This window comes from Oncorhynchus masou, chromosome 14 (genome assembly GCF_036934945.1).
Source record: "Oncorhynchus masou masou isolate Uvic2021 chromosome 14, UVic_Omas_1.1, whole genome shotgun sequence".
Lineage (NCBI taxonomy): Eukaryota > Metazoa > Chordata > Actinopteri > Salmoniformes > Salmonidae > Oncorhynchus > Oncorhynchus masou.
The window spans coordinates 27,069,287-27,086,082 of NC_088225.1; the positions used below are offsets into that span (position 1 = coordinate 27,069,287).

Genomic DNA, 16,796 nt, shown 5'->3' on the forward strand with positions numbered 1-16,796 from the left:
AGTGCGCTATGTATGGGTGCATTGTCATCCTAGCTGTCACGCCTGCTCCCACTCTCCCTCTCTGGCGTTCGAGGGTGCCAGACTGCCTTCATTACGCACACCTGTCACCATCGTTACGCGCACCTGCGCTTCATCACCAGTCACCATCACGCGCAGCAGCGCATCATTGGACTCACCTAGACTCCTTTCATTTGTTGATTGACTTCCCTATTTCTGTCTGCTTCCTTGTGTGTTCCCTTTATCAGCATTGTTGTAGTTTCCCCTGTCCAGATGCCCTCCATATTCTGTTCCTTTTCTGTTTCATGTCTGTTATTCATTAAATGTTCACTCCCTGTACCTGCTTCTTGTCCCTGGCGTCTGGCCTTACACATAGCTATGGTAGCCAAAAATAATGGCCAAAATAATGGCCTGCCCAGCATTTTATACATGACCCTAAGCATGATGGGATGTTCATTGCTTAATTAACTCAGGAACCATGCCTGTGTGGATGCTCCTGCTTTTAATATACTTTGTGTTTCCATTATTTTGGCAGTTACCTGTACATTAATTGAAGAAAAGTTTCAAATTCAATGACACTGTGAGATTAAAATGAGGTTGATGGTTATTTTTGCACTTTTCACAATTCTTTGGCATTTTCTCCAGAGTGTATATAAAAGGATGTTTGTGATATATCTTGTTTCTGTTTCACCTCTTAAATGGTTGTAGAATTCACTAACAGGACTACACAGGTCTCAATTTGTTGATGGAACGCTGTGTGATTCCCACCAACAGGTTCCACTTCGAAACAACAGGAATGATGAGAAGATAAAGAAGAAAAAGAGAAGTGTGAAGGATGTTCTTGCAGGTAAAAGCCATCCTTGCTATAGGCTGTGTTAGTTCTAATGAAATATTTTCTGCAACCATTACTATACGAGTTTTTGCTTTCTTCTGTACACTGTACTAAGTGTCTGTTTCACCTGAAATCCCAGATGCTGACTTTGTGGATAAGCACATGAATGCACTAATCAAGAGAGTCACAATGGTGATGGCTATAGCAGATGACCTACTGGGAAAGAAAATGATCCAAGATGAAACGTATTCGAATATCTATGCAGCCAAGACCAATGCGAAAAAAATGAGGAAGCTGTTTCAGGTTGTACGCTCAGGAGGGCTACCAATTAAATCAGCCTTCTACACAGCTCTCCAAACTAATGAACCTAGTCTTGTCAAGGACTTGGGTAAGAATAATAGATACTATTTTCACCATGTGATTACCCTAAAACATTGTGTGTCTTCTTGTGCATTTTGACATGATGTACAGTACAGATATTTTCCCATTCCTCTCCCAGAGGCAACAGAACCTTTCCCCTGATGACAGACCTGGCTTGGGTTGGTCCTCAAGTGCTGGACAAAGGGCAGCAGGCAGTCTCACCGGCTGTGGAACTGCAGCGGAGTTACTATCCTCCTAATGCCCCTATGGGTGTTGGGGGACATAACCAACTAGCTCTATCATCCTCTTTTGTTGTTGTGGCTTTATGCTAACTGAAATCTGTGCTCTTGCAATCTGCTATAGCCTGGTACTTTGTTTTCGTCAGAATGTTTAGTGTTTTTGTTTTTATCAAACCCATGTTTAGTGTTCTTACTGTATGTGTGAGGGGAAAGGGACAACACAAAAAATGGTTTAATCTGATGTTAGTTAAAAAATGTAAATGCATAATACTTGAGGACAACAGAGGGACAAACAGGTTGAGTGGTATGTATGCTTGTTAATTGATTTATGCATTATTTTAAATATTTGGTATATAATACAATCATGTTATGTGGAAAAGTTTGTCACAATTTATTTGACCAGAGGACAATACCAGTGGAAACAGTGCCATGAAGTAATGTGCAACCCAAGATAAAATGTTGATCATGTATGTAACGTTTTGTTTTAGATGTGATCTTGATTATACCAATGAATTGTGTTTATCTCTGTTGTAGCTTATCTTCTGATTGTATTATGGTACCTGGTTTATTTCATCATTCATTCTGTTTGTTAAAAGTAATCTCTAAATCATCATTATATCTTCAACTAATTTTACATTGTATGTTTCTGAGTTGAATGTCATATTGCCTAAATCTTTCCTCAATAAAACATTTTTAAAAGTACCATAGAAATAATATATTCAAGACTGATTTCTCTCACTGTTAGGTTCTAATTATCACAGTAAGAACTCAACGGACACTATGAAAGCTTAAACCAAGTTTATTCATCCCAGAGGGTCGAACAGCTGAACCGACCAAGACACATTCCAATAGCGCTGGTGTAAGTAACCCAATTTGGGGTGGAACCTCCTCCTTCTCTCCAAACACTACATCTCTGTTGCTAGGCAGGAAATTAAGTGGCATGGGCAATAAACTGTTCCTTCTCCCTTAACATGACCTGAGCTGAACTCGGCCCCCTCCCTCACTAATCCACAGCTCTCCACCCATATCAGTGCCTGCCAAGATGTGATCGTCTTTCCTTCACTCAGTACATTCAAAGTTTAATTGCCTCTACCATAAACATTCCTCCTACAGATAACCATTCACTTCTGGTGTAGACCTTCTCTAGACCATAGCACTCAATATGATACCTGATAATTAACCCCATTTCAAGTTATAGGAGTTAGATCCCAGAATCCATCAGTCCCCCGTTTTGAACATTTAACTCAATACTGTTCAACATCACATAAACTTGGAAATTACTTATTAATGGACAAACATGAATAAATAAAAATAAACATGACTAACATCACAGTGAGGTTTACAAACTCAGAGACTTATGGCCTCTGTTCTACGATCACACCATACACAAACTTATTTCCATTTCTCATAGATGATAATAACGTGTCCCCTGGAGCTGTCGACTTCTTCCATTTCAACTTTCTCCTTCTGGTTCCTAAGCGAGTGATAGCACAAGACTTGAAAAGCAACGAGAAACACAAAACATAACAGTATGAACAATGTGGTAAGCGATGCATAATTATATATGCATGAAAACCCAAAGTCTGATAACATGACAATTCCCTCTCTCTTCGCCTGCCTCTATGCCTCCAGGATTCTTTTCTTTTGGATTCCACCCAGTCTTCCCTTTTCCAGCCACAGGCACCGAGAGGTGTTCCCATTTTCACTCTGTTCCCCATCTCCTTCTTCCTCCATTGTCACCTGATAGGCAAGTGCATAGCACTAATCAACCTACATCCTATTGAGGTAACTCAGCACTGTATATGCTTTCACACCAATAATGCCTTCAGAATGTTGTCCAGTGTACAATTACCCCAACATATATCCTTTTATTCGATGCATTAACCAATAAAGCAACTAACCCAACCCAACAACAGAGGTTAAAGTAGCTCCCAGACCCAACCCATCTGCATGTCTATAATGGAATATACTCTCTCTCTCTTTAGCTCCGCTTCCTCTGTCACGGCGTCTTCAAGCTCAACCATTATGCAGCTTGACCTCACTTCACGTGAGAACTATGAACCCACTGAGGAGAGACATGACGATCTTTCCCGCTGCAGGTGCTGTGTGGACCAGACCACCACCCCCGCCTGTGTATCTTGATGTACACTCAATCTCCAGAATTCAGCCCGTATCCTCGGTTATCTTCTGCTCCTCATGTGCCGCTTCCACACGGGAATATACACACTGCAACGCATTGTTAATTTCCTGACGACAGGACAACAATTCCTAGGCCCTCATTGTAAATAAGAAATTGTTCTGAAATGACTTGCCTAGTTAAATAAAGGATACATATATATATCTTTTTTTAATATACCTCCTTAAATTCTCCTTAATCCAGACACATTGTTTGATTTCAAAAAGGCTTTACAGTGAAAGCACCACAAACGATTATGTTAGGTCACCACCAAGTCACAGAAAAACACAGCCATTTTTCCAGCCAAAGAGAGGAGTCACAAAAAGCAGAAATATAGATCAAATTAATCACTAACCTTTGATGATCTTCATCAGATGACACTCATAACTCATGTTACACAATACATGTATGTTTTGTTCGATAAAGTGCATATTTATATCCAAAAATCTAATTTTACATTGCCGTGTTATGTTCAGTAGTTCCAAAACATCAATTTACAGAAATACTCATAATAAACATTGATAAGAGATACAACTATTATACATGGAATTTTAAATAAACTTCTCCTTAATGCAACCGCTGTGTCAGATTTTTTTTACGGAACTTACGGAAACTTACGGAAAAAGCATACCATGCAAGCCATAAAGATATTTGTCATGTTGGGGTCAACAGAAGTCAGAAATAACATTATAAATATTCACTTACCTTTGATTATCTTCATCAGAATGTACTCCCAGGAATCCCAGTTTCACAATAAATGTTTGATTTTTCGATAAAGTTCATCTATGTCCAAATAGCTTCTTTTGTTAGGGCGTTTAGTAAACAAATCCAAACGCGCATGCAGGTCCAGCCGAACGTCGGACGAAAAGTTCAAAAAGTTATATTAAAGGTCGTAGAAACATGTCAAACTAATTATAGAATCAATCTTTAGGATGTTTTTTTATCATAAATCTTCAATAATGTTCCAACCGGAGAATTCCTATGTCTTCAGAAAAGCAAAGGAACGCAGCTACCTCTCATGTGAAATGCGTGTGACCATTGTGTGGCTCTCTGCCATACCTCTGACTCATTCCCCTCTCATTCGGCCCCACTTCACAGTAAAAGCCTCAAACAAGTTTCTAAAGACGGTTAACATCTAGTGGAAGCCTTAGGAAGTACAACATAACCAATATCCCACTGTATCTTTAATAGGGGCTGAGTTAAAAAACTACAAGCCTCAGATTTTTCACTTCCTTACATTTTAAATTAGTTTTCATTGGGAATGCAGACAAAGCATTTTGATCGAAAGCAATTACTTTCGTCTGTGAATACACAAGCCTACTCGTCACTCCACATGCTTAATTACCTCACTTTTGTTTTGAGCCGACTTCACCATGGGCTTTGAACTCTGAACCTGACTCACACCAGGGAGGCAGCCCGGTTCCAAAACAACTGCAATCAACTTTCACCCAGTGCAAAACACAGCTGCCCAGGCAACCCCTCACGAACACACACAAACCATTACCTTGGTAGATGTGATTGGGTTGAAGCATGGAGAAATATTACTATTTTTTCTACTATTTGAAATAGGGAAGTGCATTACAAAACCCGTAGGGTGTTTGTTTTTTACCTCTCCTCCACTTGTACATTTATTTTGTATTTTAATTCTCATCTTCGTATTGTCTTTTTTATGTCCAAATTAATCAATAAAATACAGACAGAATTGTTGACACAATAAATGAATATACTACAACAATGGTTCCTCTGTATGTCTCAGAAATGTAAAGCCATCTTGGCAGGGTAAATTGTTTATTGCTCATTTACCTGTTTCTGTGTGAATGTAATGTGTAAAAGGTCTCTCTCTCTCTCCAGGTTTCTCCTCTCTACTGAGCTCCAGTGCTCCATCTCCCTCCATGCAGCCTGTCTAAGGGCTTAGAGGACTCTCTCCCTCTGGCTCATGGTGCTGAACTTTTCAAGGCTTTGCTCAATCCCTGCTCTGTGTGAAGTCTGTAACATTTCAAAGTGGTTTGTGTGTGGTGTGTGCCGTTTTTAATACATCAATGTGTTTTGTTGAGAAACGTCAAGGCCAAATGACAGAACATTTACTATTGAAAGCACTATTTTCATGTTTATATTACACTGTACCAATAGAACCATGCTTTGGTTTCAGATGGGCTGTTAACCTGCATGTTGGAGCTGTCGCTGCCAGACAAGCCTATGTCTTTGGAGATCCTTCAGATTAGAATATCCCACACACAGAAATGTAGCTGCCTTTCACATATAAACATGACTGAGCTATCTGAATGCTGCCAGTGTATGTGAGAGGGTTTACAGAGAAAACGTTTAACAATGAAAACCAAAGTAACTCACCCGTGTGCAGTCACTATAACATCCTTATCTCAAAGCAGTCTTCTTGTAGCTTGACTGACAAGCAGGCCCACGTGGTACACAGTGAGAGGAGAGCTTGTGGTAGGAGCGTGTTAGCCAGGCAAATCTTCTTGCAATTCTGGGGCTTTTCATGAACCAGTGCAGCCAAAACGAACATGTAATTAACGTGTCATTCTGGGAGAGACTTTGATACTGACCCGGAGTCATTTTCTAGGGGGATTTGTATATTAATAACTGACTCATTTATCTGCTTAAGCAGCACTACGTCACCATACATAGCCTTATGTAGCAGTGAAGGATTTCTGGTGTTGTTGTATATAGATCGTCATTGCTGACTTTTTGTTGTAATGTGTTTGTTTAACACAATACATTTTGTAAATGTTTTCTGTTTATAGGCCTATGCATGATGTATTTATTGCAGAATCACCATATTAAATGTTGATATTTAAACTGCCTGTGTAGTATTCATGCGAGATATATATTATTTCTATGGGACTTTTAACATTTATTTTTATTGAGGAAAAAATGAAACAATGAGACATTGAACTCAGAAACATAAAATGTAAAATTGGTTGAAGATATAATGATGATTTAGAGATTACTTTGAACAAACAGAATGAATGATGAAATAAACCAGGTACCATAATACAATCAGAAGATAAGCTACAACAGAGATAAACACAATTCATTGGTATAATCAAGATCACATCTAAAACAAAACGTTACATACATGATCAACATTTTATCTTGGGTTGCACATTACTTCATGGCACTGTTTCCACTGGTATTGTCCTCTGGTCAAATAAATTGTGACAAATTTTTCCACATAACATGATTGTATTATATACTAAATATTTAAAATAATGCATAAATCAATTAACAAGCATATATGCTACTCAACCTGTTTGTCCCTCTGTTGTCCTCAAGTATTTATGCATGCACAAGTTTTTTTAACTAACATCAGATTTAACCAGTTTTGGGTTGTCCCTTTCCCCTCACACATACAGTAAGAACACTAAACATGGGTTTGATGAGAACAAAACACACAAAACATTCTGATGAAAACAAAGTACTAGGCTATAGCAGATTGCAAAGGCACAGATTTCAGTTTGCCACAAACATAAAGCCACAACAACAAAAGAGGATGATAGAGCTAGTTGGTTATGTCCCCCAACACCCATAGGGGCATTAGGAGGATAGTAACTCCGCTGCAGTTCCACAGCCGGTGAGACTGCCTGCTGCCCTTTGTCCAGCACTTGAGGCCCAACCCAAGCCAGGTCTGTCTTCAGGGGGAAGCTTAAAATGGGAGAGGAATGGGAAAATATGTGATGTGTACTGTACATCACAATGCACACTATGTGTTAGGGTAATCACAGGGTGTAAATAGTATCTATTGTTCTTACCCAAGTCCTTGACAAGATTAGGTTCATTAGTTTGGAGAGCTGTGTAGAAGGCTGATTTAACCAGTGGTCCTCCTGAGCGTAGAGCCTTGTACATAACTCTCATTTTTTTCTCACTGGTCTCGGCTACATCAATAATCGAATACATTTCATCTTGGATCATGTCCTCTCCCAGTAGGTCATCTGCTATAGCCATTACCATTGTGACCCTCCTGATTAGTGCACTCATGTGCTTATCCACAAACACAGCATCTGGGATTTCAGTTGAAAGAGCCACTTAGTACAGTGTACAGAAGAAAGCATCAACTCGTATAGTAATGGTTGCGTAAAAAAATGTATTTGAACAAACAGTATATTCTATTTCATTAGAACAAACACAGCCTATAGCAAGGATGGCTTTTACCTGCAAGAACATCCTTCGCCCTTTTCTTTTGTTTTTTCTTCTTCTTTGTCTTCTCATCATTCCTGTTGTTTCGAAGTGGAACCTGTTGATGGGAATCACACAGCCTTCCATCAACAAATTGAGACCTGTGTAGTTCTGTTAGTGGATTGTACAACCATTTAAGAGGTGAAACAGAAACAAGATATATCACTAACATCCTTTTATATACACTATGGGGAAAAGTTTTGTATCGCAAAAGAATTGTGCAAAGTGCAAAATGACCATCAACCTCACTCTAATCTCACAGTGTGATTTGATTTGAAACTTTTCTTCAGCTAACGGTCAAAATAATGGAAAATAATAAATAATGGGAACAAAGTATTTTGAAAGCAGGAGCTTCCATACAGTTAGTTAAGTAATGAATATCCCATCATGCTTAGGGGCATGTATAAAATGCTGGGCAGGCCATTATATTTTTCTTCGCACATTTTTTAAAATGTTTTTCTTAACCTCAACTTCAACATACTCGCCTGCAATCCGCCTCACCCAATGTGGAATGATTCTGCAATTTCCTTTACTTTTGAACCGGAACCCCCAACAGAAGCTAGCCAGCTAACTAGCTAGTAGCTAGTAGTCTGCTAGCCACTGCTAGCGGCCATCAGCTACCTTCAGCCCAGAAAACTCTCGCCAGTCTGCACAGCGTGACTCAAACCATAGCAAATTGGACTTATTTCTCTCCATATCTCCGGATTCCTACCGCAAGCTCTGAACCTTTTCACCTGGATCATCGCAGCTAGCTAGCTGCTATCCGATTGGCTTCTCCTGGCTAACGCCTCTGTCCCGAAGCAACCACCAATTAGCCTGGAGCTAGCCTATGCTAGGCCCATCTCCCGGCTAGCTGAAGAGGTCCATCAGCTACTCCTTGGGCTACAATACCTATTTTACCAATTGGCCTGGACAACTTTTATTGCCGATACGGAGCCCCGTCGATCCTTCACGACTGGACTACAGACAAAATCCTCCTGAGAGGGATTTCAACTGGCTCCCCCATCGCGACGTCCCCGTCTGCTAGCCTGTGAATGCCCATCTGCTAGCCTGCTAGCCGCGGCCCGCTATCTGTCTAGAGCACACCGGACTGTTAGCTGAAGAATTCCATCAGCCTATTATTTTCCTTTTTATATTTATTTATTTGTATATATATATATATATATATTTTTTTTTAAATGGACTACAATACCTATTTTGCCAATTGGCCTGGACCCTTTTACTACATGGAGCCCTGCTGATCCATCAAGACTGATCTGGCGACGTAACCGCACGAAGGGGCTACAACTGAGTAATTCCATCGCAACGTCCCTCTAAGGCCCTTCTGTTTGCCTGCTATCCTCGGCCTGCTAGCTGTCTGAATCGCAGTGTCTCCAGCTCGCCCAGCTACTCACTGGACCCAATGATCACTCGGCCACGCATGCCTCTCCCTAATGTCAATATGCCTTGTCCATTGCTGTTTTGGTTAGTAATTATTGCCTTATTTCATTGTAGAGCCTCTAGCCCTGCTCAATATGCCTTAGCTAACCCTCTAGTTCCAACTCCCACACATGCGGTGACCTCACCTGGTTTAAATGATTTTTCTAGAGACTATATCTCTCTTCTTCACTCAATGCAGAAGTATACCTCCACTGTATTCACATCCTACCATACCTGTGTCAGTACATTATGCCTTGAATCTATTCTACAGTGCCCAGAAACCTGCTCCTTTTACTCTGTTCCGAACGCACTAGACAACCATTTCTTATAGCCTTTAGCCATACCCTTATCCTACTCCTCCTCTGTTCCTCTGGTGACGTAGAGGTTAACCCAGGCCCTGCAGAGCCTAGCTCCACTCCCATTCCCCAGGCGCTCTCATTTGCTGACTTCTGTAACCGTAAAAGCACTGGTTTCATGCATGTTAACATTACAAGCATCCTCCCTAAGTTTGTTTTATACACTGCTTTAGCACACTCTGCCAACCCGGATGTCCTAGCCGTGTCTGAATCCTGGCTTAGGAAGACCACCAAACCCCCTAAAATTTCCATCCCTAACTATAACATTTTCCGACAAGATAGAACTGCCAAAGGGGCGGAGTTGCAATCTACTGCAGAGATAGCCTGCAGAGCTCTGTCTTACTATCCAGGTCTGTGCCCAAACAATTTGAGCTTCTACTTTTAAAAATCCACCTTTCCAGAAACAAGTCTCTCACCGTTTCCGCTTGCTATAGACCACCTTCTGCCCCCAGCTGTACCCTGGACACCATATGTGAACTGATTGCCCCACATCTATCTTCATAGCTTGTGCTGTCAGGTGACCTAAACTGGGATATGCTTAACATCCCGGACATCCTACAATCTAAGTTTGATGGCCTCAATCTCACACAAATTATCAATGAACCTACCAGGTACAACCCCAAATCCGTAAACACGGGCACCCTCGTAGATATCATCCTAACCAACCTGACCTCTAAATACACCTCTGCTGTCTTCAACCAGGATCTCAGCGATCACTGCCTCATTGCCTGCGTACGTAATGGGTCAGCGGTCCAACGACCACCCCTCATCACTGTCAAACGCTCCCTAAAACACTTCAGCGATCAAGCTTTTCTACTTGACCTGGCCGGGGTATCCTGGAAGGATATTGACCTCATTCCGACAGTAGATGATGCCTGGTTATGCTTTCCTCACCATTTTAAATAAGCATGCCCCATTCAAACATTTTTGAGCCTGGAAAAGATATAGCCCTTGGTTCACTCCAGACCTGATTGCCTTTGACCAGCACAAAAACATCCTGTGGCGTACTACAGTAGCATCGAATTGCCCCTACGATATGTAACTTTTCAGGGAAGTTAGGAACCAATATACACAGGCAGTTAGGAAAGCTAAGGCTATCTTTTTAAAACAGAAATTTGCATCCTGTAGCACAAACTCCAAAAAGTTCTGGGACACTGTAAAGTCCATGGAGAATATGAGCACCTCCTCCCAGCTGCCCACTGCACCGAGGCTAGGAAATACTGTCACCACCGATAAATCCATGATAATTGAGAATTTCTCAATAAGCACTTTTCAATGGCTGGCCTTGCTTTCCACCTGGCTACCCCTAGCCCAGTCAACAGCCCTGTACCCCCCACAGCAACTTACCCAAGCCTCCCCCATTTCTCTTTCACCCAAATCCAGATGGCTGTTGTTCTGAAAGAGCTGCAAAATCTGGATGCTTACAAATCAGCCGGGCTAGACAATCTGGACCCACTCTTTCTAAAATTATCCGCCAAAATTGTTGCAACCCCTATTACAAGCCTGTTCAACCTTTCTTTCATATCGTCTGAGATCCCCAAAGATTGGAAAGCTGCCGCAGTCATCCCCCTCTTCAAAGGGGGAGACACTCTAGTCCCAAATTGCTACAGACCTATGTATATCTATCCTACCCTGCCTTTCTAAGGTCTTCAAATGCCAAGTTAACAAACAGATCACCGACCGTTTCGAATCCCACCATACCTTCTCCACTACGCAATCTGGTTTCTGAGCTGGTCATGGGTGCACCTCAGCCAAGGTCCTAAACGATATCATAACCTCCATCAATAAGAGACAATACTGTGCAGCTGTTTTCCTCGACCAGGCCAAGGCTTTCGACTCTGTCAGTCACCACATTCTTATCTGCAGACTCAACAGCCTTGGTTTCTCAAATGACTGCCTTGCCTGGTTCACCAACGGCTTCTCAGACAAAGTTCAGTGTGTTAAATCGGAGGGCATGTTGTCCGGACCTCTGGCAGTCTTTATGGGGGTGCCACAAGGTTCAACTCTCAGGCCGACTCTTTTCTCTGTATACATCAACGATGTCGCTCTTGCTTCTGGTGATTCTCGGATCCACCTCTACGCAGACGGCACTATTTTGTATACTTCTGGCCCTTCTTTGGACACTGTTAACTAACCTCCAGACGAGCTTCAATGCAATACAACACTCCTTCCGTGGCCTCCATATGCTCTTAAATGCAAGTAAAACTAAATGCATGCTTTTCAACCGATCGCTGCCCACACCTGCCCGCCCGTCCAGCATCACTACTCTGGACGGTTCTGATTTAGAATATGTGGACTACAAATACCTAGGTGTCTAGTTAGACTGTAAACTCTCCTTCCAGACTCACATTAAGCATCTCCAATCCAAAATTAAATATAGATTTGGCATCCTATTTCACAAATAAAGAATCCTTCACTCATGCTGCCAAACATACCCTCTTAAAACTGACTATCCTACCAATCCTTGACTTCAGCGATGACATTTACAAAATAGCCTCCAACACTTCTCAGCAAATTGGATCTAGTCTATCACAGTGCCATCCATTTTGTCACCAAGCCCCATATACTACCCACCACTGCGACCTGTATGATCTTGTTGGCTAGCCCTCGCTTCATATTTGTCGCCAAACCCACTGGCTCCAGGTCATCTATAAGTCTTTGATAGCTTTGCTAGCTCACAGCTCACTGGTTACCATAGCAGCACCCACCCGTAGCACGTGCTCCAGCTGGCATATCTCACTGTTCACCCCCAAAGCCAATTCCTCATTTGGCTGCCTTTCCTTTCAGTTCTCTGCTGCCAATGACTGGAATAAATTGCAAAAATCATTGAAGCTGGAGACTCATATCTCCCTCACTAACTTTAAGCCCCAGCTGTCAACGCAGCTCACAGATCACGGCACCTGTACATAGCCGATTTGTAAATAGCCCATCCAACTACCTTCTCACCCATTCTGTTATTTATTTTGCTCCTTTGCACCCCAGTATTTCTACTTGCAGACTCAGCTTCAATGCCATACAACACTCCTTCCGTGGCCTCCAACTGCTCTTAAACGCTAGTAAAACCAAATGCATGCTTTTCAACCGTTCGCTGCCTGCACCCGCATGCCCGACTAGCATCACCACCCTGGATGGTTCCGACCTAGAATACATGGACATCTATAAGTACCTAGGTGTCTGGCTAGACTGTAAACTCTCCTTCCAGACTCATATCAAACATCTCCAATCTAAAATCAAATCTAGAGTTGGCTTTCTATTTCGCAACAAAGCTTCCTTCACTCACGCCGCCAAACTTACCCTAGTAAAACTGACTAAAAATCAAATCAAATCAAATTTTATTTGTCACATACACATGGTTAGCAGATGTTAATGCGAGTGTAGCGAAATGCTTGTGCTTCTAGTTCCGACAATGCAGTAATAACCAACAAGTAATCTAACTAACAATTCCTAAACTACTGTCTTATACACAGTGTAAGGGGATAAAGAATATGTACATAAGGATATATGAATGAGTGATGGTACAGAGCAGCATAGGCAAGATACGGTAGATGGTATCGAGTACAGTATATACATATGAGATGAGTATGTAAACAAAGTGGCATAGTTAAAGTGGCTAGTGATACATGTATTACATAAGGATGCAGTAGATGATATAGAGTACAGTATATACGTATGCATATGAGATTCATAATGTAGGGTAAGTAACATTATGTAAGGTAGCATTGTTTAAAGTGGCTAGTGTTATATTTACATCATTTCCCATCAATTCCCATTATTAAAGTGGCTGGAGTTGAGTCAGTGTCAGTGTGTTGGCAGCAGCCACTCAATGTTAGTGGTGGCTGTTTAACAGTCTGATGGCCTTGAGATAGAAGCTGTTTTTCAGTCTCTCGGTCCCAGCTTTGATGCACCTGTACTGACCTCGCCTTCTGGATGATAGCGGGGTGAACAGGCAGTGGCTCGGGTGGTTGATGTCCTTGATGATCTTTATGGCCTTCCTGTAACATCGGGTGGTGGAGGTGTCCTGGAGGGCAGGTAGTTTAATCCCGGTGATGCGTTGTGCAGACCTCACTACCCTCTGGAGAGCCTTACGGTTGAGGGCGGAGCAGTTGCCGTACCAGGCGGTGATACAGCCCGCCAGGATGCTCTCGATTGTGCATCTGTAGAAGTTTGTGTGCTTTTGGTGACAAGCCGAATTTCTTCAGCCTCCTGAGGTTGAAGAGGCGCTGCTGCGCCTTCTTCACGATGCTGTCTGTCTGAGTGGACCAATTCAGTTTGTCTGTGATGTGTATGCCGAGGAACTTAAAACTTGCTACTCTCTCCACTACTGTTCCATCGATGTGGATAGGGGGGTGTTCCCTCTGCTGTTTCCTGAAGTCCACAATCATCTCCTTAGTTTTGTTGACGTTGAGTGTGAGGTTATTTTCCTGACACCACACTCCGAGGGCCCTCACCTCCTCCCTGTAGGCCGTCTCGTCGTTGTTGGTAATCAAGCCTACCACTGTTGTGTCGTCCGCAAACTTGATGATTGAGTTGGAGGCGTGCGTGGCCACGCAGTCGTGGGTGAACAGGGAGTACAGGAGAGGGCTCAGAACGCACCCTTGTGGGGCCCCAGTTTTGAGGATCAGCGGGGAGGAGATGTTGTTACCTACCCTCACCACCTGGGGGCGGCCCGTCAGATAGTCTGACGGGGGCGGCCCGTCAGACTATCCTACCGATCCTCGACTTCGGCAATGTCATCTACAAAATAGCTTCCAATACTCTACTCAGCAAACTGGATGCAGTTTATCACAGTACCATCCAGTTTTGTTACTAAAGCACCTCATACCACCCACCACTGCGACCTGTATGCTCTAGTCGGCTGGCCCTCGCTACATATTCGTCGCCAGACAATCTGGCTTCAGGTCATCTACAAGTCCATGCTAAGTAAAGCTCCACCTTATCTCAGTTCACAGGTCACGATGGCAACACCCACCTGTAGCACGTGCTCCAGCAGGTGTATCTCACTGATCATCCCTAAAGTCAACACCTCATTTGGCCGCCTTTCCTTCCAGTTCTCTGCTGCCTGTGACTGGAACGAATTGCAAAAATCACTGAAGTTGGAGACTTTTATCTCCCTCATCTGAGCAGCTAAACAATAGCTGCAGCTGTACATAGTCCATTGGTAAATAGTCCATCCAATTCACCTACCTCATCCCCATACTGTTTTTATTTATTTACTTTTCTGCTCTTTTGCACACCAGTATCTCTACCTGCACATGACCATCTGATCATTTATCACTCCAGTGTTAATCTGCTAAATTGTAATTATCCGCCTACCTCCTCATGCCTTTTGCACACAATGTATATAGACTCTTTCTTTTTTCTACTGTGTTATTGACTTGTTTATTGTTTACTCCATGTGTAACTCTGTGTTGTTGTCTGTTCACACTGCTATGCTTTATCTTGGCCAGGTCGCAGTTGTAAATGAGAACTTGTTCTCAACTAGCCTACCTGGTTAAATAAAGGTGAAATAAAATAAAGAATTTACAAATTATTTTCACCATTATTTTCGCTACCATAGCTATGCCCCCGTAGGATGACAATGCTCCCATCCATAGGACACGAGTGGTTACTGAATGGTTTGATGAGCATGAAAACAATGTGAGCCATAAGCCACGGCTGTTTACGTCACCAGATCTCAACCCAATTGAACACTTCTGGGAGATTTTGGAGGGGTGCCTGAGTCTACGTTTTCTACCACCATCAACAAAACACCAATTTATGGATCTTTTGTGTGAAAATGGTGTTGGATTCCACCAATAGAGTTCCAGACACTTGTAGAATCTATGCCAAGCTGTCCTATTAAGACACTTGTTACCTTAATTTTGGCAGTTACCTGCTCAGATGTCATTTCCTTCCCCGAGTTGTGTTCTAGGATACTAAAATGATAAAAAAAGAAGTTCCGTAAGTAATTGAATTCAGAATAAATACTAAATAAAAGACCAGCACAAACAAAAGTATTTGTTGATATGTGTCTGTAAGCTAATTGTAAAGGCAAATCATTCAGACTCTTTATAGAGGACATGGAGGACAACACAGACATACAGAATACATCATCAGAATGGTATAAATGCCACTGTCTAGTCACTTTCCATCAACTCTGAAAAACAACAACATATATAGTTTACTTGGTCCTTTGACAGCTTAGGGCAAAATTCAATCTGTATTTCCAAAGATCCGTGTTATAGCGCGATTGAAAATTAAAAACAATTTCAGAAAATTTGCTTTAAAACTGCAACATTTTCTCTCATCCTCATGGTAAACTTTGTAGAATAGCAGGGAATCAGTTCAGGGATTCTTCAAAGTCGGGACAATACTTGTCCGGCAGGGAAGCTGTATTTTTATAGTAAAAAAATAAAATAATCCTTGCAGTATTTGAGTTATAAATTTACGTTTTGGTGGGGCCTACCAAATGGCGTCACTACAGACCCGGGTTCGATCCTGTATCACAAATGGCTGTGATCAGGAGTCCCATAGGGCGGCGCACAATTGGCCCAGCATCGTCCGGGTTCGGGGGGTTTCACCGTGGAGGCTTTACGTGGCTCATCTCGCTCTTGCAGGCTGACCTCGGTTGTCAGTTGAATGATGTTTCCTCCGACACGTTGGTGTGGCTGGCTTCCGGGTTAAGCGGGCCGGTGTTAAGAAGTGCGATTTGGCGGGTCATGTTTCGGAGGACACATGACTTGACCTTCGCCTCCCGAGCCCTTTGGGGAGTTGCAGCGATGAGGCAAGATCAAAATTGTGGGTCAAATAAAATACAATACAAAATATTTTTGGGGGGCCATTTTATAAAGAAAATATTTGTTTTTGAGCGAAGGACCAAAAGCAAAAAAGGGTTTAAAGTTTTAAAACTGTCAATAGTGGATATTAACTGAAAAATTATAGTATGTAATTTTGTGCAATAACCCTCTGACTTTTGAGAATATTTATCTCAACATTTTGATTCCTAAAAGATGTGTCCATCAGATTTGTCTAAAATCCTAAATGAATCAGGAATGAGCAGGGTCAGCTATACCATAAGTACCCCTTATTCATGTCCTCATTACATGTAGCACAACAAAACCACTCATGGTCTGTAAAGTTCTCTACTTTTGATAGATTTAAACAAACAATATTGAAATCACCATGGTCACAACCATAAACTGTCAACTCCATATTCCTGCAACTGAGGAAAAACTACATGCAAA

The 16,796-nt window shown here is 42.1% G+C and overlaps 2 protein-coding genes and 1 long non-coding RNA gene across 6 annotated transcripts in view; 2 read left to right on the forward strand and 1 right to left on the reverse strand.

Moving 5' to 3' along the window:
• Positions 1 to 2,133, forward strand: part of LOC135554653 (nuclear GTPase SLIP-GC-like) — a 47,187-nt gene extending 45,054 nt beyond the window's left edge. Inside the window, exons 21-23 of the mRNA XM_064987064.1 lie at positions 772 to 844; positions 969 to 1,217; positions 1,329 to 2,133. Coding sequence (XP_064843136.1) covers positions 772 to 844; positions 969 to 1,217; positions 1,329 to 1,351 — 345 coding nt within the window. The 3' untranslated portion in view covers positions 1,352 to 2,133. The remainder of the gene's footprint in view (positions 1 to 771; positions 845 to 968; positions 1,218 to 1,328) is intronic.
• LOC135554654 (uncharacterized) overlaps positions 1 to 5,987 on the forward strand; it is a 77,529-nt gene extending 71,542 nt beyond the window's left edge. The window contains exon 3 of the long non-coding RNA XR_010457710.1: positions 5,456 to 5,987. This is a non-coding gene — a long non-coding RNA (uncharacterized LOC135554654). The remainder of the gene's footprint in view (positions 1 to 5,455) is intronic.
• Positions 5,988 to 6,464: 477 nt separating this feature from the next.
• Positions 6,465 to 16,796, reverse strand: part of LOC135554651 (nuclear GTPase SLIP-GC-like) — a 34,855-nt gene continuing 24,523 nt past the window's right edge. For 2 of the 4 annotated variants that reach the window (XM_064987058.1, XM_064987063.1), the window contains 4 exons: positions 15,428 to 15,488; positions 7,775 to 7,856; positions 7,375 to 7,623; positions 6,465 to 7,267 (listed from right to left, as the gene is read on the reverse strand). In XM_064987058.1, the coding sequence (XP_064843130.1) occupies positions 7,257 to 7,267; positions 7,375 to 7,623; positions 7,775 to 7,856; positions 15,428 to 15,488 (403 nt within the window). In that variant the 3' untranslated portion in view covers positions 6,465 to 7,256. Of the gene's footprint in view, positions 7,268 to 7,374; positions 7,624 to 7,774; positions 7,857 to 15,427; positions 15,489 to 16,796 lie in introns of those variants that run through there. The other 2 variants (XM_064987059.1, XM_064987060.1) reach the window with 2 other exon arrangements.